The following is a 23,333-nucleotide window of genomic DNA, read 5'->3' on the forward strand; positions in this document are numbered from 1 at the left end:
ATCATCATATATTAGCATACAATATACGGATAAAGTGAGCATCCAGGTTCTTTCTGTCTGCCACCTTGAAGCTCTAGAGTACGTAGAAGCTGAGAAGGGTTCGGTGCCCATTAGATTAGAGTGTGACGGATGCATGCAAGTTCAAACACGACCTCCACCTAATAACCTGGGCAACACGGTTGCGTTCCATGTCGATCGCGCCTCTATAAATGTCCGGTTCGTCTTCTTCATCTTCATCGATCACTTGTCATCCATACTCCCCTGTTTCCAAACAGAAACCTACATTCCACAAGCCACACCACCGATCAGAAACGAAAGTTCTTGTCGCCGACATGGACGGCACCAAAGCCAACACCACCACGATCAGTCCCCGGAAGCCGCGGGTGATGCTCTACTGCTCCCCACTCATTGGGCACCTTGTCTCCATGGTCGAGCTCGCCAAGCTCTTCGTCGCCCGTGGACTAGCCGTCACCATCGTCCTCATGGACCCGGTGTACGACACCGGCGCTACGGGGCCCTTCCTGGCCGGCGTCTCCGCGGCCAACCCCTCCATCTCTTTCCACCGTCTACCACAGGTGGAGCTTCTCGAGTCTGACCACTCCATGATACCAGCCTTAGCCATCGCCCGCCACTCCAACCCGCACCTACGTGACTTTCTCGCTGGCGCCTCCCCGGACGTCCTCGTGGTGGACTTCTTCTGCAGTGCCGCTGTGGACGTGGCCGCGGAACTCGGCATACCCGTCTACTTCTTCAACACCTCCGGCGCCCAGATCCTGGCTTTCTTCATGCACCTCCCGGTTCTGCATGGGAAAAGCACGAGGAGCTTCCGGGAAATGGGCGAGGAAATCGTGCACGTCCCGGGGATCGCCTCCTTCCCGGCGACCCACACCATCCAGCCGCTCATGGACCGTGACGGCGCGTCCTACAGTGCGTTCCTAAACGTGAGCCTCAACCTGTTCCGGTCACAGGGCATCATCGTCAACACCTTCCGCTCGCTGGAGCCTCGTGCCATGGACACCATGCTCGCCGGGCTCTCCGCCCCACCCGGCCTCTCGACACCCCCGGTCTACTGCATTGGGCCGTTGATCAAGTCGGACAAGGTGGGTGTGAAGCGCGGCAATGAGTGCCTCGCATGGCTGGACGCGCAACCCAAGGCCAGTGTGGCGTTCCTGTGCTTTGGCAGCCTCGGCCGATTCAGCGCTAGCCAAACGAGAGAAATGGCCACTGGGCTGGAGGCTAGTGGAAAAAGGTTTCTCTGGGTCGTGCGGAGCCCGCCAAGCGATGACACGACGACAGAGCCGGACTTGGATGTGCTGCTTCCGAAGGGTTTCCTGGACCGGACCAAGGGCAGGGGCCTTGTCGTGAAGTCTTGGGCGCCACAGGGTGACGTGCTAGCACATCACGCCGTGGGTTGCTTCGTGACACACTGCGGGTGGAACTCGGTGCTCGAGTCTATTATGGCTGGCGTGCCTATGGTGGCGTGGCCGTTATACGCGGAGCAGAGGATGAATGCGGTATTTCTCGAGAAAGAGATGGAGCTGGCCGTCCCGATGGAAGGGTACGACAAGGACTTGGTGGAGTCTAAGGAGATTGCCAAGAAGGTCAAGTGGATGATGGATTCAAAAGGCGGGAAGGTGCTCCGAGAGCGGACTCAAGCGGTGATGCGGCAGGCGAAAGAGGCTCTGCTCGAGGATGGAGAATCAATGGCGACATTGGCGGGGCTTGTGGATGCGTGGATTCATGCTTGACATGTGCAACATCGTTTATAATTGTTTGTGGAAATAAGGAGTGAGGGTTATGTCTTTCACTTTCAGCTGTGATTTTAGTTTCTTCACTTCTGTAACATGTACTGCCTACACATAGTGGAGAAATTTCCATACATGCCACTCCAAGCTTCCCGTATGCTAATATTTTGTCTAAAAAATTCACAGATGCAGAACCCTGTCAGATTCTTCTCATATTGGCTATCTTACCATGTGAGTCTAGGAGGTCAGAAAATGGATAACATTGACGGTAAACTAATAGATGTGGTGCATTTCAAACTCGACCGGATGGCCAATCTGAGAGGCGGTCAGAAGTAAAAGTCCCCAGCCCGCACCGGTCAATCTGCTTCCGCGCCCCTGCCAGCGACGCCGTTGCCACACTCGATGTTCCGTTCTCCTGCGCGGTTTAGGCAAAGCCAGATGGAGGACGTCGTGTCGAGCCCGTCTCTGTCAGCGTTATCTTGCTCTCACATGTGAGAATCGACCGGACGCACGAAAATTTTCCAGCTGACTGATTAATGGCAAACACAAATAAAAATTTGTACATGTTGCTTACCACTACCAATCTTTGATCATGTAGAAGATCCAAAACCGAATATGATTCTTCTCAGATTGGCCAGAGGTCGAAGAATAGAAAGCATTGACGGTCTAGCAACCGATCGATGTGGTGTGTTTTTACCCCGTTGATGATTTTAGTGGCATCTTTGTATTCCTGAAGTTTCACCATGTTGAACAGTAAATTCAAAAAAATAGAACAAATTCGAAAAAAACTGAAATTCTTACACATGAAAGTTGAGAGAATCTTCTAGGTGCATGCAAAATTTCAAGGTGTTTGGACTTGAAGAGTGATTCTCGCCCATCTCGCGGACTTTATCAAGGTGACCCATTGCAAAGTTGTATGCTTCTGAATAAGTAAATTTTATTTGGGGGTGTGGGGGGGGGGGGGGGGGGGGGGGGGTTCACAGTTATCAAGAAATACCGAACGAATATTCCAAAAAATTTAAAAAGATTTTTTAATTCAATTTCTTTAACTCGATACATGCTGAACTCCAACTGTACAGAAACTTGCAGCTAGCCCAATGGATATTCCTCCATGGTTCCTCACGTCCTTGGAATCATCTTATCATATGACGAAATTGACACATAGCACCTATGTTACTTGTGTGGTTGTGCCGCATCGTTCTGGCTTTCAATACTCGACTAAAAAAGAACTGTATTATCGTGCTTTCTATAATTTTTTGTGAGAATAATGAAGTACATACACTTAGCTTAACAAAAAATAACTAAAATTAGTTTTGCTAATATTCCACCGCAAACCTATTTTCTAATATTCCTCATCTAAATTTGGGTACCCAAACAACCATAGTGGTAGAGGTATGCCCAATTTAATTAGCATAACATGCCTTGTGCTGCAACACCACTTAAGCCAATTGGATTTTCCCATCTAAGCATCCCCAACGGTTTCCCTTCACCCTCAACAAACCCTGATATAGGAAAAGTTGGCACAGGGAACACACGCAAGTAGCTCCTGTATACCCAAAATGTTTTAGGTGATCACTAAAAATCACCGCGCCCATCTTCACCTATAGCATAGGTTATGTTGAGCTCCCTTCCTCACCTCTTCCTCCTAGTTGAGCTCCCCATGGAAGCCACCCCTCCTCCTCCTCCTTCTGCTGCTGCTGCTCGAGCTCCCCATGAACCAACGTGATGACCTTGTTGGATCCGCGCCACCGTCGCCTTCTCGCCGCGCATGCTGGCTCTAGGAAACCAGCTCGCGGTAGCCACCGATGAGGATACGGAGGATATATGGTCCTGTCGGTGAGGACATTCTCGCGAGGAAGCATACCCAGGGAACGTTTGGTTTCGGCTGACGTGTCGACCCGGCCTGATTCAAGATTCGTGTTTTCTATTTGACGACTGTTGGCGTGTTCGCTAGGAACTCCCTCCGAGCGAACGTAACATTTCCGTTTTTAAAAGGAAAAAATAACTACTACTACTAGTAGAAACAAACCAGTGGACTGTAAGCTGCGCTGCCTATCCTTCCACAGTTTCCACCTACCCACCGGTCAGCTCGGTCCACGGCACCGGAGCATGCTCACCGTCGGCGGCCGCTTCCAGGGCGGAGCTCCCCCATGGCGACGGCCCCGGCCACGCTCGCGTCTGGCGTCTCCGCCGGCCTCCAGCAGCGGCGCCGGCGACTCCGAGTTCGACCCTCGATTTCACCGCTCCCTTTCTTGAATTCCTGCCGCAATTTCTCATTTTGATGGAGACGTGTCTGGCTCCTGCAGAAAGGCCAGACCTTTGCTCGTGGAGAGGTACCGGGACGGCGCCGCCAAGAGGTCTCTTCTCTTCTGAAATCCAATAGCTCGCCGTCTATTTATTTGCTGATACGCCTGACTGTGCAAAGAGTTATCAAGTCTGTATCTGCAACAAGTTTCTCATCGTCTGATTGATGTGACGAACAGGTATATGTTGGACGGCGACTCTAAGCTGCAAGTTCAGTGGGAGAAGCATGATGAATCTTCAACGAACACTGTCGAAGATGAAAATGCAAATTCTTCGATTCCCCGGGCTGTTAGTGATTTTGTACTTCCAGCAGGTTTTCCAGGTGAATGCTGGCATTGCTTTTGCTCTTTGTCACGGAGTATGAACTGTGGAGGTTCAGGTTTACAATCTAGGAAATGCAGTGATTGTGGTGTTTTCTAATCATAATGCAGCAAACAAATTGTTTTACTGCCAAATGTAGAGCTTGATCTTTTATATGCATTTTCCTCAGTTTCTCTCAGTATGCTGCATAAGGGGTCATTATTGCAATTTGCATAGTTGTAGACTGACACTATGTCTAACTATATACCACTTCTCAAACCTATAACTCTCTGTTGTCCCTCGTTTATATTTCAGAATCTGTTTCGGATGATTACCTGCAATACATGCTGTTGCAATTCCCCACAAACGTGACAGGATGGATCTGTCACACATTGGTTACATCAAGTCTTCTGAAGGTACCACACAATCTATTAATCAAGATGTTTGCAGAAGTAAATAATGTTCTATTGGCTGGAACGATGGCCTGATACATCTTATGTGATGTGATATATGATCATATGGATTGCATTATTTGATAGCTCCGAAATGGCTTCAAGATTTTGCCACCTGCTCTCAAACAATCTTAGTCTGAAAAGACTTCCAAGTCATAATCTTCAATTATTATGTCAAAACTGATGATTAGCTGATCATAGATTGGCACAGGCTGTAGGTGTTGGGTCCTTTACAGGAACTTCAGCAGCTGCTGCTGCCGCTGCTATCAGGTCATTACCATCTTTGCTATGTTTTATGGGCTATTAGAAACCCGGAACTTTAATATTAGTTTATGTTCTTTGGAAGACATAGAATCTTCATATAGGTTTTAGCTTAGCTACTATGTTTCATCCTGATTTTATCACCGTTATTATATTTGTGTACACAACTCAAGTCTTTACCAAATATTGTATCAACTATTCAACATACCAGAGGGCACATACCAACATCCTAACAATCAATATGAAACATGAATGCAAGTGGATCAGCTCATTTTATGCTCGTGGTTTAATCACCTACTTTGTCTGTGCTGATGTAAATCCTCTTCTGTAGATGGGTATCAAAAGATGGCATAGGAGCTTTTGGACGTCTTCTTATTGGTATGATTATGCCTGACTATTTATTCAGAATGCTTTATCCTGGAATATCTACTAATGACTTGTTTTAGGTGGACGATTTGGAACACTTTTTGATGATGACCCAAAGAAGTGGCGGATGTATGCTGATTTCATTGGGAGTGCTGGAAGGTTCATGCACTAACTCTGTTAAATAATAACAGCAAATGTATAAAATCAAGTGAAGAAGCAAAACCCGCTTAATATTATCTATTTATTTGTGCAATATGGCAGCATCTTTGATCTCACCACTCCTCTCTATCCTGGTTACTTCCTTCCACTTGCATCATTGGGGAATCTTGCAAAGGTATATTGAAAGCAAGACATATTAATCCTTACATTTAGTTTCACATGTGACTAAAACCTAACTCAAACTTTGTAGAGAGCTCCCTCTACACAAAATAATTGACTCTGGACTTGTTAAGCAGGCTGTAGGAAGAGGATTTAGAGATCCTTCCAATCGTGTTATCCAAAATCACTTCGCAAAATCGGGAAATCTAGGGGAGATTGCTGCAAAGGTACTAGCTATTTCAGTACTCTCTCTAATAGTCAGTTCAGTGTCCTATTGTTCAGTCAATTTTGTGAAACCGCAGAAAAACGGTACTTGCGTAGGAAGGAAAGAAAAAATATTATGAGTATCCAATAGTTCCTTTGGAGTTTCCTGATCAGATGGACTTCAGAATTCTTTCATTATGCACCATTAAACATATTATTTTCAGTATATAAAAGATATTGGTGAATAATTTTGCAAAATTTTCACCAACCAACTTTTATGTAATTTTTTCAGGAGGAAGTATGGGAAGTAGGAGCTCAGCTGGTAGGCCTTTCTATTGGTGTACTTATTCTGGTAATACTATTTATTAAGTTCTCTTTATTTGTAATAACCAACCTCCTTCCAGTATAACAACTTTAACTTTCCTCACTGTTTGACGATTCTTTGGTATTTCATTCCAGGACACGCCAGGTATACAGTCTTCATATTTAACTCTTACTCTGACATGGCTGGGTGTTCGTCTTCTGCATCTTTGGTTTCGCTACCAGTCCCTAGTAGTTCTCAAGTTCCGCACAGTAAGGTGCTGGACTTAAATTATGTTTGCTCAATTTAATAAAGCTCCATGTTTGCACTTTTAGACCATGCATTTTCACCTATATACACAAGTGTATAATATTAGTGTACTAGTTTTTGATTCATCGCCTTTATTCTCTCTTCATGTCTATATTGGCAGGTTAACCTAAAACGCGCTCGGATTCTTGTGAGGTCACATGTTGCAAATCATACAGTTCCTGGTGACATGTTCTTCACTTCTTGATTTTACATTTTTTTTTCTTGGTTGCTTTTGGAAAAATTGTTGATACTTGTTTTGTCCTTCTGTTCTAGGCTATGTTGCTTGCAATGAGGAAGAGAATATTTTAACATGGGAAAGATTCTTGCAACCTCGAATTTCTTTTGGTGTGCCCATGGAGAGGATGCTCGGTGGAGAGGAATCCACTCACATGGACATGGTTTGTGTCTTTAGCAAAAATAATTATTTTATGGTATGATTTTTCCAAATGCAAAGCTGGGAAGTTGGTTCTTGACTTCATCATTACAATGCTTTTTGTAGTTGAGCTTCCTTGATAACTAGTAGAACTGAAGGGACAAAAGAGAGTTTGCTTTGTTAAATATCTACATAGTGACATGTATAGTCATAACAACTGTTGGACTCGTCCAACACCTAATTTCCGATGAGGCACTGGCATCGATTTGCACCCAGTTTTAAACTTAAAAATGTAACCTCAAGTGGAACTCACAGCCAGAATCTTGTAAATTTGCCTACCACGCCAGCTGCAAACTTCTCCCTGTTAATTTAGTGTGGTGAAGTAAAATATTTTTGCATCAAAGATGACGTAACATTAGTCAGTGTTAGCATAAACCAGCTGTATCATAGTCTGGAAGAGTTTAAATCACCAGAGCCACTTGCTGGTGGTTGCCTTGCGGTTTCCGAGGTACTTGCAACCAATTTCATAACTCCACATATGGCTTTTGGTACCACTTGCTCATGCGTGCTCTGAACTCCCAAAACAGGTGAATATGCTGCTGAAGCTATACAAGAATGAGAAGTACATCCTCTGTGTTGAGCAGCTTGGGTTAGAAGAGGCAACATACCTGGTTACATTCAAGGTGATATACTGCTAAACATCTGTGTATGAAAATAATTACGCGTCATGTATCAACAAATGCGTGCTTGTTTTCAGGAGGCGGCAACAAGCATGTCGGTCCTAAGAAGCCTATGGCAAGCGCATTGGCTTCACCAAAATCGGCCGAAGCAGGACGACGTTGCCGCCTGGCTAGAAGAGAGCCTTTCTGCATTGGAGGATGGATTTGCTGACTTCATCAAACAGATGGAGGAAGCTGGCTGGGATCAAAGCCAAATCTTCTTAAAGGTGCCAAAAGAACCTGTCTTGGTGTTGGAACACCTTGACCAGGAGGTGTGAGACAACAGATGGATCATTTTTGGGGTTTGACCAGTGCTAACCAATCAGTTCCAACCGAACGACAAACTGAAGCTCAAAGCCTCTGACGGTAGATGCTTGGTGAGCTAGTAAACAACCTACATTGCAAGAAACATTGTTTGGCATGTTGGCTCAATGTTTTGTACTGTCAAAAGCAGAAATTCACGGTTAATCTAGCATTATTCAGCAGTCGGTATAGTGGCATATTGGTGGATTTCTGACCCAGTGACATAATCTCAGTCATTCGCATGATGGTACACTGTTGTCCATGTTGCTATAGTTTGCTACTTTGCTTAGGCATAACATATGTTCATATTAATTGCTTCACTTCATGGACAAGAAGCAGACAACAAACACTGAAAAACATAGGGCAGATGACAACAAACACTGAAACACATAGGGCATATGATCAGTAACTTGTGTTTGAAACTGCATTCAAGCAACTGAGTAGAAGCAGATATAAGGAGCATATATACACATATTTCAACTCCTAAAGCACATCAGGATTCAAAAGCAACACATACCTAACTCTAAATGTTTGTTGCTTAAGATGACTGTGGCATACTGCCATAGTACCACAAGGCTTCAGCACATCAGGATTCAAAAGCAACACAAAACTAACTCTAAAACGTTTGTTGCTTAAGATGATCGTGGTATACTACCACAGGGCTTCAGCGTGTTAAGCTAGGACTAAGACGGGAGATGGTACCCAAAATGAGCTCCAGCAGCGGCTGTCGATAGGTTCTTTCTGCCAAAATAGCTGCTGCACTAACTACATCTATCATCAAGCTTTGGATTTGCCCTTTCCCTTTGCCGTATGAGTGAAGCGGGTCTTCTTCGCCTTCTTGCTCTTTCCACCACCACCATCCGAGTCGTCATCACTACTGTTGTCGTGCTTGCCATTTGGTTTCTTCCGCGAACCTGACCCGTATACATATTCCTTGACCTTCTGGCTGGTCCTCTCCTCCGTGGGATCGATGTCACTCTTTGGTTTCCAAATGAAAATGGACCTGCACAGACAGAACCTCGTAAGGGTGAAGAAGATCTAGATTGGTAGATATGCTGGGTAAATACAGATCGATTGGTCTACCTTGAGCTTCCTGTAGCTAGGATTTCATCTTGAGGATGTAGCTTGTTCACTGGGCTGATAGTGGTTATGTCGGGGTCCATCACCTCGGCCAGAAGCTTCCCAGTGCTGGTGTCTATGAAATCAATGGGATGTAGAGCAACCCCATTGTAGTTTTCACTTATGTAACGACCAATAACTGCAACTGTTTCTGAGTAATCCTGCAGAACAATAACATTTCATATCAAAGTTGGCAGGTTGCTTTTTGCAACTTGGCAACAAAAACAAAAAGGAAGGAAAAAAAAAGGAAACAATTCATAGCTAGAACCTTTGGATCCCACTCTGCTTTGAAGGGAGTCAGGTGACGATTGAAATCATGGCTGTGAACAATTTCTCTACTTGGGGATTCCAGATTACCAAAAATATAATCCCAAACACGAATTCGATTGTCCTGACATGTTGTCATGATCTTATTCCCACTTCGTGGAGAAAAATATCCTGAATTAACAACCCGTCCATGAGCAAGGCTGGCAAGAGCGGACTTGGGATCAAGTTTCCTTGTATCCCAAATACGGGCCTACAATCACAGAGAGGACATATGTGAATTATTAGATATAGGGTAAAGAACGGGATTTGTACATATGCAGAGCAGAGCACTCACAAAGTGATCATTCCCGCTGCTCAGAAGAACTTCAGGTTGTGCAGGGTTGCAATGAAGGCCAGTTACCTTGCTACCTTTTTTATGTATAAGAATTGGTTGCCCGATTCTTTCCTTCGACCGTCTATCCAATCTGCGAAAATTAAGGTGTTAAACAGGCATATAGCTAACATGCAAGATACTCTGATACGGCAAAGGAGTATATGGTATATGTCACATATGACAATGTACAATGATATCTCTGAATCACACATGACAGTATCCACCTATATCTTGAACTCAAATAAAAATAGAAACTTATCACTGATAATTCTATTTGGAATTGAGTTGCCAAGCAAATGCATGAATAAACCATATTAGCATCCAAGTCAACAGTTTTAAAAGAAGTTGCATATACTGCATGTAAGCTATTAATTTCAGAGAAGGTATCAAACAGCTCCTAGGGGTACTCATTTACTCACAAGTAAAGAAACCCAAAACTATCTGCCACCAAAAGAAGACCTTTCTCGGTGTTTAAGTCCATCCCATATATCATGCGCCAAGTGCTTGGACCCTGTTAAAAGCAACAAACAAGGTTGATTAAATCAAGACCAAAGTGGATGCCAAAAAAAAAATCACAACAATGCAAAGAAATGTTCGCCTAACACAGCACAAGATGTAATAAAGATAATATCAAGATGTCACAGTCAAAAAAAGATAATATCAAAATGCAATGTGTACAAAATCCATTTTAGCGCAGCAATCTGTATAAGCTTGATCAGAAAGCAATGGGGATAACTTACACTCCAACCATCTGGGTTGAGATTTAACAAGGGCGAACCAATTCCAGTGTCTAAGTCTGTGCTGCTGATAGTCCCATCAGAAGAAGCTGTGTATAGCACTCCATCATTGGCGGTGTCGAACCTGAATAAGATTATATGAAGTTGCCGTATTTCATCCTTGGATAACAGAACGGATAATAGCCATCAAGCTAAGCTCTTACTTCATACTGTTCAGAATGCAGGAGTGCACAGAATCATAAGTAATCTTCTCATGCAACTTAACATAATCCCAAATGCCTAGTAGCCCTTTCTGTGAAAGAAAAAGAAAGGGGCGATTACTAGTCACCTAAAAATACCTGCAATGTGACCATACTTACAAGGAATTAAGTGGACAACACAGCCCAGTGGTAAGACTGTAATACCTTGTCTCCTGATAAAAGCACATTGTTCTTAGTTGGATGAAATTCCAAGCAGGTCACACGTCTTTGGTGAAATTTTATGTTACCACACTCCAATTGGTTAGGTACTAGAAACCGAGGCTTAACCTAAAATTAGGGAGAGGAATTCATTTTAACCATAATTGTTACTGGAGAAAGCAGTGATATGAAGTGCTGCAACTGATGCTGATGCGGAAAAAGGACAGCGATCATCAACTCACGCACCATGGAGATCTTGCCTTTCACTTGACTCTGGAAGACGTAATCCAGTGAAGTGTTTGTGTTCCTTCTAGGGGCTGGGATGACACCATGCTCCATCGCTACCCTATGTGGGCAAGTCAAGGTCGTATGACCTGCAAAGCGCAAACGTAGAAAGCATCACAGTATCAGTGACTCGGAAAGTCTCCATCCATGTCAAGCTTTCAAGTACTAAATGGCAATACATCAATACTGTCAAGCAGTCAAAGGAAACAGCTATGAGACACCTGTATGCAGATACATGAGAAAATAGTATGTGGCGGTTCATCAATACCATACAATTTGTATCCCTCTTGCCTGAATAAAAGTGGAAACTTTTATTTATAAGTATCTGGAACAAGCAGTTAGACTAAACTCCTGTGAGCATGTACACAAGGAAGTACTAATTCATAAAACAGAGTTCCTGAACTACCCGCTTCTCACTGGGATATACTGCCATTTTCTAACTCGACAACTCAAATTACAATACTGTTGAGTTCTTCTACTCCCCAATCCCAAAGTAGAAACAAACAAGCATACATAGTTACAGATATCAGGACCTGGCATCTTGCATAGGAAGCAAGGCTTCATGGGGCAATCGATGTACACCGCCCCCTTGAACCCTGCCTCATGCCCCGTCTTCTTGCACACCTGCAACCAGACATAGCAAAGAAGACATCAATATTACAGTAAAAGAACACCGACTTCAAAAGTTCAGACACCATCAAGGATAGAAATCTTTCCAAAAAAGAAGAAGAAGGTTGGAATGATGCTGGAGTGGGCAGATCCTAAATTAGTCGTAATAAACGCAGGATGAAGCAGCCATTTCCACAGCAGACGCAAGGGGAAGCAACCGCCCCTGCTCTGAACTGAACTCCCAAAATATCCGCGGAGGCTTACTAGGGAAGCGACTGCGGCACGAAACTTAAGCCCGAAATCTCGGAAATAAACAATCTTTGCGAGAAACCATGGACAGCCCGTGGCAAAATCGTGAGCAAAAAGGCTCCGAGAAAACAGGGGAAACTCTGGCGGCGCCGGCCGGCCGGCCACTACCTTGCAGACTTTCTTGAGGCTGATGGTAATCGGGCCCTTCCTGCCGCCCCTCCCCGCTGCTGCGGGGGGCTCCCTGGCCGCTGGCTCGTCGGCGACCGCCTCCTCCTCTTCGGAACCCTCGACCTCCATCTCCTCCTCTTCCTCGTCGCCGCCGTCGTCGTCAGAGGAGGACGAGGAGGAGGCGTCCTGCTGCTCGTCGGAGGACTCGTCGGCCGCGCGGCGGCGGCTGCGGTTGTGGACGAAGCGGGCGCGGGCGGTGGCGGCCATTGTGGGGCCCGTGTGTCGGCGGGGCGGCGGAGGGAGGCCTCGGGAAGCGGGAAGAGCGAGGGGAAGGGAGGAAGGTGTGTGGTGTGGGCAGAGACGCGACGGCGGGGAGACAAAGCGGTTGGGGTCGGGTCGGTTGGGCTGGCGCCGTTTGGGCTTGTGCAAGGCAGTGGTCTAGGGCACACCTTGACTGACTTTTCTTATAGAAAAATAATGCTTTCGATTTCCTTCCCCCCGGGTTTATAAGTCTCACTTATGTATAGTATATTTTTTTAAATCATGGATTTAACTAGCAAAATATAAACAATACATCATAAAATTCATATCGTTAAAATTCTTGTCGCACAAACAGATGTACTCCCTCTGTAAACTAATATAAAATCTTATGTCAGTTTATGAAGGGAGTATCTAGTACAGTATTTAATTAATTAAATTTAGGGTCAGAGTGTTCTACCAAGGGGGCTAATAAACCTGGACAAAAGGGTGCCTCACAAACAAAGTGTTGTTACAAAAAGTTCCTAAAAAGAAGTGTGGTTGGAAAAAAAAATTAATCCAAAGCAAAGTACGACTGCAACAAATAACAACAAATTCAAACTATGAGTGGGCCAAAAATTCTATTGCAACAAATATAAAATGGAAAAATAAAACAAAAATAGGTAAGAGGAAAAAGATGACTCTCAAACCTCGGAAGAGATGGAGCCATCATCTCTACTCTCTATCTGGACGAAGCAATTCGGTGTCTAGGCTCAGCTGGACCCGCAATGATCAGAAAATACAAAAAAAAATACTATAACTTTCTAAAAAGAATCAAATTTTTTTCATGGAAGATAGTTTGATGTGTGAGGTGCGCTTCAAATTTCATATCATTTGGATAACTGGGTAGATCACGCCAAAAGGACAAATTTGGAGTCCGTGAAAAAGTTTACTGTTCATGTATTATTCTGAACCAATTTGTCTTTTTTGCTGAGAGCTACTCGTATCCAAGTGATCTTAAATTTTGAGCGCACCTCATGCACCAGATTATCTTTGATGCAAAAAATCAGAATTTTTTTAATTTTTTTAATTTTTCTCTTAACAGTGCAGATGAGTTTGGGCTCGGAAATTGATGTTCGTCTCTATCTCTAATACTACCTCCGTCCTAGCTATTAGTCCTTCTCGTATTTAGAGTCATATTTTAACCATTATTTCAACTAATAAAATATTAATTATACGTAGTAAAAGTAATATCATCGAAAACTATGTTCGAATACAAATCTAGCGATATAATTTTCTGTGCATGCATTACCATTTTTTTAGTTAAATCTATGGTCAAACCTTGACACAAAATACAAAGAGGACCAATAAACTAGGACGGAGGTAGTATTTAAAAGAACTTTTCTCTCCATCATCCCTTCGTCGAACCTTCCCCGTATGATAATCAATCGCCTTAATTTATTTATATTCTAAACCAGTTTTACTTTAACTTACTACCAAACTTCTCATCACAATATAAGGTAAATCACGAGTAGGATTTGATAAATATTTATTTACATAATAGCATTAATATGGGCAGGTAAATCACAAGTTAACATACTACTCCTTCTATCTCGAGTAAATTGCAAAAAACCACCACAATTGGGGACCCTAATTCACAAAACCACCACCATTCGAAATTTTTTTTCAAAAAACCACCAACATTGTGCTGACAGTTTTCAAAAAACACTGATCGCTCAGATAGACACTTGCTGACTCTAAAGCTGACAGGTAGGTCCCACTATAAGCGATGACATGGCAACAAAAACTAACGGCGTTCGACTGAAGTTTGGTTGACCATTAAAATAGACATGGCCCCGCATGTCATTGTGATCTCTCTCCTCTAATAAAAAAACACATCTCCCTTCATCTGTTTTTCTCTTATAGGCATTCCATCAAACAGTTTCTGTGCGGTGCCTGACGAGCATCTACGGGCATTGTGACCGCGTGGGGCTACGCTGACGGGGAGGATGAAGGCTAGGGCGTCGCCACCGGTGATGGCAGCAGCTCGGTGGGGAAGCGCCGCTGGAGTCCGTCGCGCGCGGCTCGGTCCGGGTGAGGAGCGCTCAAGTAGTCAAGTCCATCCTGTAAGGCAATCTGGTCGAGTTCGCCATGCCGGCGGCGCATGTGGCCGGCGAGGCGCCTCCTGCACAGGCTCCTGGAGCAGCGGAGCTGGCCACGGAGGTCGCCAGAGTCGTCCTCACCCTCCTCCTTGATCTGCTCTCAGGTTGCGCCGCCTAAGCCCATCCGGTCGAGGTCGCCATGTCAGCGGCGCACGTGGCAGGGGAGGCGTGCCCGGAGTCCGAGCTGCTGGAGGCGTTCTCGCAAGGGGCGAAGGGATGGCTTTTCTCGCAGGGGATAAGGGCACCGCCGCCGCGCATGCGGGACAGAAAGAAAGCCACGGCTCGCCGGGGGATAACGGCGCCGCCGCCGTGCATGCTGGACAGAGAGAGGCATGGCTCGCCGGGGCTAAGGGCGCCGCGCACCATCCCAACCACACCGTCCTCCCATTCCATCCTCCGCGGCGCGCTCCACGGCGGCCGAGACATGGCCATGGGCACTAGGCGGCGGCCCCACCCTAGGCACGCCAGCCTCACTGGCCGCCATCGATGCCATCGGACAGCTCGCCGACGCGGTGCATGGCGGTGCTGGGAGGCTCGTCGGCCGGCGGACGAGCTGGCCGGAGCCGGCGGGGTCGTGCGTGTTCAGATGCGCGAGGCGCTCCTCACCTGACGGCTCCGTGCGGGGAAAGGTCAGAGGGAGACGGGTTGACTAGCAGCGCCGTCTGTCTTTCGCCACCACGTGGACCTGCCATCGGGACCCGCCAGTCAGGTTTTGTCTCAAACAGCTCTAATCGCTCAATCAGCGTTTTTTGAAAACTGTCAACGCATTGTTGGTGGTTTTTTGAAAAAAAATCGAATGGTGGTGGTTTTGTGAATTAGGGTCCCGAATTGTGGTGGGTTTTTGCAATTTACTCTTCTATCTCAAATTATTTGTCGTTTAAATGGACGTCGCTAGGTGGTCTACGAATCTTGATGTAATTTTTTATATTTTTGATGTTCCTTGTACTGTTATAACAGATGATGATAGATAGGAAGTTTTTCAAGCAAATCTCTACTATTATTAATAATATGAAGTGTTTGCATTCACGATAACCTTGTAAGGATGTTGTTGTAGGCGGCTCGTTCGACTGCAAAGGCAATGACTCGTGCCAGACATGCGAATGTGAAGGCTTGTGTTTGCATGCGTGAGAGATACCAGCCGAATATCACGTATGCCAACTTGGTCTCGCTCAACCACTTTGGGGACAACAATTTCTTCTACGTCTCCCTCTACCAGAGCTTGAGTTCCTGCCAATGTCGGTTAAGGGACGACCTAGGTGCATCAAGGGGATGTCTTGCGCGGCCAACATCACGCCGCAGTATCTAAGCAGCTCAAGGCATCGGGTGGCTGTGCTAGAACAAGTATCAAGATTTTCTCAAATTAATATTGGGCCGGCACATGTTCTAGCCACCTACCCTATTGTCGAACCACCTTGGCGCACCTTCGCACCCGGTTGTCACCACACCTAGGGCACATTTGGTCCATGTGTTGTGTTCATATTGTTAAACCATTAGAATGTTAAATTGTTAGATAAATGTGAAAATATACATAACTAGAGTAATATATTAAATGTATTTATTAAATGGGCCTGACCTTCACTAACAGTGAATCAAATTGGGCGCCAGAAAAATGATGAATCAACATTTCGCCAAAACAATGTATATTTCCCTGAAAAATGAACCACACAGCGCAATACACATATCACAAAAAAAATCCTTGGCTTGATTGTTGTTGCCACATGCATGGCAGCACACATAATCATTCATACATACATGAAGAAATTGAAAACAATGTGGAGTCTTTTCATAGGATGACGTGGCTCCTTTTCATGCTTCAAGATTTGTGCTACGAATCGGATGAGAGTGAAGTCTGCTTTGAACCCTGAGGTTGTAGAGTCCGACGCAAACGAACCCTAACGTCTAAATACCTGAAGTCCATACCCTGTATTCAATGATCCCGGTCAATCGTAACCCCAAATCCACCCTAGGCCCATTTGGAAGGACAATCCCGTCCGGAATCGCTCGTCTCTCTCACTGACCACATGCGCCTCCACGCTTATGTGGCAAGTACACCTTCCTCTTGCTCCTAAGGGTCTGTCTAGGACACATCTAGATGTGACATAGTTATGTCACATGCTGATGTCCACTCTGTTTGTGGTTTATTTTTTTTATCCTAGTTTTTTTTATTTCTTGTTGTTACATTATATACTTGTAGGAGCTTAGATGTGACATCCTTAACAAACGTCTAGATGTGAATTAGACAAAATGTATCTCAAACACCTTCCCTGCGTCCATTGCCGCACCATACCGTGGGCCACCGTAGCTCCCCACTGCTTCCTGGGACGCCGAGCCTTGCGTGCGCGGCTGCAAGCACGGCGGAGGTCGCCTGCCACGCTCATTAAGTCGCTCCGCTCCCCGACTCGTCTCATCTGACGCCGCTCGTCTCGTCTTGCTGCTCGCGGTGGCCGCCACGCTCGTCGACCGCAACTAAGCAAGGTGTACACGACGAAGGGTATCTGCGACCGTAGGCATCGACGAGCTCCCCTCCCTCGACCCGTTAGCAGTCGTCGTCACGCCGCTCGTTCAGCAGGACAAGCCCAACGTCGGCAAGCGGCAGAACTAGCAGCAGTATGTGCTTGTGCAGCAGGCCAACAACACTTCGGGGCTGCGAGCTAGCATTTGGTGCCGCGTGCCGTATGATGCATCATGCATACATGGCGCCGCTGCCGTAGTTCTCCCCGACACTCGCATGTCATCTCTCTCGCGAAGCATGCAACTCCAGTCTCCAGGTGACTGGTGAATTAAATCCATTTACGTTGGCCAAAGATCAATCGAGATGTCATGCCACAAGGCATGAACGGTCAGCTTTGTAATACAAAACGGGAGAAAACCCTTTTTCTTAAAAGAACGGTCAGCTTGTTTGGGGGGCGCTCTGTACTGGAAGAGGAGGCGTTGGCGGCCAACGTGATCGGGGGCATGGAGAGACCCACAGACGCATACAAGGAGACGCGCTCCTGTCCGAGACCACCGTGCCGCTGCTGAGGTGCTGCCCATGGAGGACCTCCTCGCTGGGAGCCGTGCGGCCTGATGCACTCAGGCAAGCGACCGCCGCGCCATGCATGCTTGCTGTAGACCGGCCGGTCATCTCCTGGCGGTCCTCCGCTCCACATTGGGGCGAGGCAGCACCTCCCCGCCTCCACCGATACACACATCTGGGGAGGATTGGGATAGACGATGAATCTGACAGGTTGGCCGATACACACATCTGGGGAGGATTGGGATAGACGATGAATCTGACAGGTTGGCCAACGTAGTCAGTGAGAGTGCCGATTGATCCCGGACAGGATAGCCTTTTCCCCAATTCGCCAAACAGACTTAGGGTCTAAATTAACCGGGATAGATGAATACAGGATACAGACTTCATGGATTTAGACGTTGGGGTTTGTTTGCGTCGCCCTCTACAACCACAGGGTTTAAAACAGACTTCACTCATCGGACGACAACCAACGCGTTCGCGCCCAGATTTTTAGTGTTTGGGTAAATTTTTGGGTAAAAAAAAACCATCAAAGCAGACTATTATGGAGTCTAATTTTGAAACTCTCGTCGAAATAAAGTAGACGGTGCAGATGCATGGTAAATGGGATGCACAGCTAGCCACAGTTTGAAGTCGAAGACATTTTAGACGTTGGGATGCATGGTAAATGGTAAATGGGATGCACGATGTCATTGTCATCGCTCCCTCGGACTTGGCAGATTATTGGTGTTCTAGGGACTAGCTAGGTCACTGATCCTCGGACGAGGTCCACGAACCGTGCGAGATTCCGGCGCGACGACCCGCCGTCTGCGACGGCGCCGCGAGCAACGTCCCTCAGCGCGAGCGCCCTGGCCTTGATCTCCCCGTCGCCGAGCAGCTCCTCCACCTTGCCCCGTATCACCTCTCTCCCCACGAGCGTCCCCGTCGTCATCTCGCCGGCCACCTGCAGCCCCGTCCGCCACACGTCGCAGATGTAGCCCCGGTCGAGGAACTGGTCCGTGAAGTAGGGCCAGCACAGGAACGGCAGGCCATTCACCAGCCCTTCCAGCGTTGAGTTCCACCCGCAGTGCGACAGGAAGCACGCCGTCGATGCGTGCGCCAGCACCCGCTGCTGCGGGCACCAGCCCACGACGCGGCCGCGCGGCCCGGCGCGGCGGCGGAGGTCCTCGACCCACTCCTCGCTCGCCGAGTCCGGCCTCACCACCCACAGGAAGGGCCGGGAGGTCAGCGCCAGCGCCTCGGCCAGCTCCACGAGCTGCGCCCGGTCGAAGATGGCGAAGCTGCCGAACGCCACGTACACGACGGAGCCGGCGGGCTGCGCGTCGAGCCACGCCGCGCAGGTGGCGTCCTCGGCCCAGAAGCTCGCCACCGGCTTGTCCAAGGAGTCAGAAAGGAGCGGGCCGACGGTGAGGACTTCGGGGAAGAGCGCCATGGCTCCCGGCTCGAGGTCTTGGACGGAGTTGGTGACGACCGCCTCGGCTAGTGGGGTGGCCGCGTTGTTCCGGAGGATGAAGTCCAGTATGGCCGGCTGGCCACTGGGGTCGCCGGCGCAGTTCCACGAGAGCTCCGTCGCGCGCATGGGCGGCATCCCCGGAGCCAGCCGGAACGTGCCGCGCCGCTTCGGCAGGCCTTTCTCGTCCACCACCCCGTCCCTTACCAGCTCGGGGATGCGGATCCTCGTGGCGAACATGGCCACCGACAGCGGGTTGAAGGCGGCGGCCCGGAGGCCGAGCCGCTTGGCCACGGGAAACGCCCACGCCATGCTCGCGTCGGCGATGATCCACGTCAGCCTGTACGCACCGGACTCGGATTCCGATTGGTAGACCCTCCCGATGAGCTTCTCCAGCTCGCCGGGCATGGCATCCGAGAAGGACTGGGTGAGCAGCGCGAGGTCCTTGCGGTCCTCGCCGTCGGCGAGCCCGTCTGGTAGGGACACCATGTGGACCCCTCCGAGGCTGCTGCCATGTTGGGACTTGGAGAGGTGGAGGGAGGCAAGGATGAGGTCGTGGTTGTGCTGCGTGTTGACGAAGGTGACCTTGATGCCCTGCTCCACGAGGCGCTGGGACAGCTCCATGAGAGGGATGACATGGCCTTGCGCTGCTCACATGGGGCGCGGGTGCGGCCATGGCGGGCGAGCGCTGGAAAACTGGATGTGTGGATGTGTGGAGCAGAGTGGTGGTTAACTGGGAACGGTTGGTTGTTGATCAGCTGCTTGCTTTGCTCTAGTACTTGTACAGTTACTGAGAACCCTATCTTCAGGTTCACATGTTGGACGAATAATCTGATGCGTGAACTCGATCGACATCTTTGGATTCTGGACGTTTGTGGGTCAGCCACACTCTGCCGGCGGCTGAGAGCATCTCCTGCCGGCCCCAGGCGGCGATTTTACGCGTCCCTTGCGGGCGAGCCGGCGCTAAAATCGGCGTGGGACGAGCGGGTTCCCAGTCGCTCGCCCAGGGTCGCCCTCAGACGCGTTTTTTTATTTTAAAACATTTGAATTCGGCAAAGTTCAGCTAAAATTCGGCAAATTTGATATTCATATTAAACATGTTCGGCGTTTTACATAAATTATTTTTAAAAAAAGCAACCTAAGGGGCGAAGAAGCCGATCAGCGCGACGAAGTCGCCGACGTCGCCGCCGTCCTCGTCGTCGTCGGCGGCCTTCTCCTTCTTGATGGCAGGCCTCCCGTGCTGGACCCCTGCCTGGCGGCTCCATGGCGGACAGGCGGTGGCGGCGCGTCGTTGTCGTCGTCGCTGTCGTTGAGGACGACGATGCCTCCCTCGCCCCGGCCACGGCGACGAGCTTCAAACCGCGCGAGGGTGGCGTACTGGCGCTCCCTCTCCGCTGCAGCCAGTCGTCGCGCGACCATTTGAGGACCGCCTCGTCGTCGAGCGCCTCCTCCTTGACGCCGCCGGCGAGCCTGGGCTCCGTCTTCGGCTTGACGAATCGGGGAGGGCCCGAGGACGAGGCGCGGCCGCCGCCTTCGTTGATGACGATGCCGGCCGAGCGGGGTCTCCGCTGCGGGCTCGGCCTTGACGCCGAACACCGCCGGAGAGCCGGAGGAGTCGGAAGAGGAGTGGGAGGAGGAACGGGACGAGGACGACGAGCCGGAGACGAACCTCCTTGGCATCCATTGCCCGGTGCCGCGGGGGGGGGGGGGGGCACCGGAGCGGCGGCCGGTCCTCGAGGGTATGTGAGCGGCGGGTTGTTGTCGCCCTCGAGGTGCGCGAGAATCTCGCGGAGCGTCCGGCCGGGGACGGACCACCACAGGCGTCACCCCTCGCTGTTCCACCGGCCGCCCGCCACCACCGGTGCCCCGTTGGTGGAGGCGAGGCATTGCTCCTGACGGCGCTGGAAGTACGCCGCCCACGCCTCGTGGTTGTCGGCGGCGTACTGCGGGGAGGCGCGCTGCTCCTCGGTCAGCGACGACCGAACGCGGTCGACCTCGCCGGCAAAGTAATCGGGGCGCGCGACGACGTCCGGCAGGGGGGGATGGGGACGCCTCCGGCGCTGAGCCTCCATCCTGTCGGCCCAGCGCGCATGTCTGGAGGCGCCGGAATGTTCGCCTCGAACAGCATGTACGCCTCCCACGTCTGCAGCGAGTGGCGGCCGAAGCCGTGGGCCGCTGCTCCGTCGCCGGGGAACCGCTTGCACATTGTCGTGGATGGGGCTGGTAGAGAGGAGAGGTTCGTCGGCGGCGGAGAGAGAGACAGAGAGGTTCGGCGGCGCTGGAGAGAGACAGAGAGCATGGCGTCTGTGGCCAACGGCGGCGGGGGGGGGGGGGGGGGTATCGGTGTCAAAACCGGCGGATCTCGGGTAGGGGGTCCCGAACTGTGCGTCTAAGGTCGATGGTTACAGGAGACAAGGGACACGATGTTTACCCAGGTTCGGACCCTCTCTATGGAGGTAATACCCTACTTCCTGCTTGATTGATCTTGATGAATATGAGTATTAAAAGAGTTGAAGAGAAGAATATGAATAAGATTGTGATCATAAAAAGAAAGGCATGCATAGAAGCAAACTGAAAAGGATACATTTATCGTCACCATGCTTGGTGCGTATTAAGGAACATGAAGCACATCTTGATACATTTCTACTAAGATCAAACACGGTAAATCAGCAACTTGAGGAGGATACATTTATTATTAGCATGAATGCTACATCTTATAAAATGGAAAATACACGTTGACACTTCTGTAGTAAACTAAAAGCAGTACATTTATTTGTAGCTTCGATCATTAGTGCAGCCTCCTATGGGATTGGTGTCTGTGATGAAGTGATATATAGCTTTTGCATATTGTTGTGCGATCTAAGGTGCATGAGATAATGGATCTCAAGTTTGTCGAGGATGGATATGTATTGGTATGACTTCGGAGAAATTGTTGCAATTGGCATGTCTTGTGAATTCATTTTGTTGAGCGATTATTTGCCGACGTGTCATGATGAATTTCTAGTGTTATGCATACCTTCTCTTGCATTGAAAACATGTTTCTCTTTGCAGCTTCAAATGCATGATAGTCATGATCACTGATAATGCATGTAGCTTTTTTAAAAAATTGTATGGCTGTCTTGGCAGATCAATCACAACACATGCTTTTGTTGTATTGTGGGGTCGGTTCCAGTGACTGTATCCATGAATTTTCAGTTTGGCAGGCAGACTGGCTTCAAGAAGGAAGCGTCGTGATATGTAGACCATCAGCTGGTCCTATTGTATATGGCATATGTTATAGTAATTGTTGCGAATGGAAAAGTTATAAAATGTTGAAAAGTTGGCTTCCATTTGAGACCCATGATAGAAAGGACATTGGTCAACAATTAAGAATTGGCATGCGTAGTAAGTGACGTGGACAACATTCATATGAGAACAACATTCCATCCCTTACTAAATATTTGTGACAATAGTTAACTCAACCAGATGAAAGCATGTATCAACACAATCAACATATGACATCTTATGCATATACTCTCGAAGAGTAGCTTTCGTGTGACATGGGTCACAACTAAATTAATCAAAAATAATATATTCTGTCAGGATGGAAAGGATTTCCCTAATTACAAACTTGCAAAAACTTGTAACTACTATTGACCTGCTAATCCTGACTTTCCGAGGGCTACTTTTCTTAATAATGATGGATGCAAAGCAGAGTTGATTTATTAATATTTGTAAACACAGTTCACTGCGTCTTGTTCCTTCATAATAACTCTGGACATCGGAATTTAACTCAGAAGACTCAAAATTTGCAGAGTTTAATAGATCAAGAGGAATAGAAGAGCTTGGCAGCATATTAAAACAGTCGTAAGTGTTGCATTTGTCAACATGGTCCTGCACAATGGTAAAAAAGAATCAATGAACAAATTCACTACACAGCCTGGTCTTTTCAGCCATGCACAAAGAAAGAAGTGGGGGGAAAAGCATATCTTGTAGGTAGTACAAAAACAGGGGAGAATGAGAAGGTTGAAGCCCATCCTAGTTTGCATGAGCATCTCACTTGTAGATGAACAACCATAATAATTAAGCTGCTGAGGAACATTTCCAGCTGTAAAAAGGCATGACAATTGAACATTAGTAATTGAAATGTACGTAAGCAGGATAAGAAATAGGGAAATTAATTGATGCCTTGCTAAAGCAGAGCAATCGTGTGTTTCCAGTGGTCTACCTGATACTATGCATATGGTGAGATAAAAAATTTGTGCGCTGTCACAAATACATTACAATAATTTTGTTTGTTGGTGTTATGCATTAGTTGTTCGGAAGAAAATT

At 47.9% G+C, this 23,333-nt stretch overlaps 4 protein-coding genes across 4 annotated transcripts; 2 read left to right on the plus strand and 2 right to left on the minus strand.

Moving 5' to 3' along the window:
- The first annotated feature begins 257 nt into the window (after positions 1 to 257).
- LOC109776950 (phloretin 2'-O-glucosyltransferase-like) lies at positions 258 to 1,836 on the plus strand. Its single transcript, XM_020335609.4, has one exon. The coding sequence runs from the start codon at positions 333 to 335 to the stop codon at positions 1,746 to 1,748; it is 1,416 nt and encodes a 471-aa protein (XP_020191198.2). The 5' UTR covers positions 258 to 332; the 3' UTR covers positions 1,749 to 1,836.
- Positions 1,837 to 3,713: 1,877 nt separating this feature from the next.
- On the plus strand, positions 3,714 to 8,205 carry LOC109776953 (protein root UVB sensitive 5). The gene is made up of 15 exons (XM_020335612.3): positions 3,714 to 3,967; positions 4,052 to 4,102; positions 4,229 to 4,371; positions 4,665 to 4,765; positions 5,013 to 5,071; positions 5,394 to 5,440; positions 5,509 to 5,587; positions 5,690 to 5,762; positions 5,884 to 5,973; positions 6,243 to 6,302; positions 6,410 to 6,523; positions 6,682 to 6,742; positions 6,834 to 6,958; positions 7,521 to 7,616; positions 7,691 to 8,205. Exons 1-15 carry the CDS (start codon positions 3,855 to 3,857, stop codon positions 7,928 to 7,930), a joined length of 1,452 nt encoding a protein of 483 aa, XP_020191201.1. The 5' UTR covers positions 3,714 to 3,854; the 3' UTR covers positions 7,931 to 8,205.
- A 149-nt stretch (positions 8,206 to 8,354) lies between these two features.
- Positions 8,355 to 12,594, minus strand: LOC109776954 (DNA damage-binding protein 2). The gene is made up of 11 exons (XM_020335613.4): positions 12,161 to 12,594; positions 11,668 to 11,758; positions 11,096 to 11,223; positions 10,856 to 10,978; positions 10,655 to 10,743; positions 10,455 to 10,575; positions 10,134 to 10,225; positions 9,676 to 9,805; positions 9,343 to 9,591; positions 9,039 to 9,235; positions 8,355 to 8,958 (listed from the first exon to the last, which is right to left on the minus strand). Exons 1-11 carry the CDS (start codon positions 12,425 to 12,427, stop codon positions 8,733 to 8,735), a joined length of 1,713 nt encoding a protein of 570 aa, XP_020191202.1. The 5' UTR covers positions 12,428 to 12,594; the 3' UTR covers positions 8,355 to 8,732.
- Positions 12,595 to 18,166: 5,572 nt separating this feature from the next.
- On the minus strand, positions 18,167 to 19,844 carry LOC109776951 (UDP-glycosyltransferase 83A1). The gene has a single exon (XM_073509912.1). It carries the CDS (start codon positions 19,644 to 19,646, stop codon positions 18,315 to 18,317), a length of 1,332 nt encoding a protein of 443 aa, XP_073366013.1. The 5' UTR covers positions 19,647 to 19,844; the 3' UTR covers positions 18,167 to 18,314.
- Positions 19,845 to 23,333: the final 3,489 nt, after the last annotated feature.

Source organism: Aegilops tauschii, chromosome 3, assembly GCF_002575655.3.
Source record: "Aegilops tauschii subsp. strangulata cultivar AL8/78 chromosome 3, Aet v6.0, whole genome shotgun sequence".
Classification (NCBI taxonomy): domain Eukaryota; kingdom Viridiplantae; phylum Streptophyta; class Magnoliopsida; order Poales; family Poaceae; genus Aegilops; species Aegilops tauschii.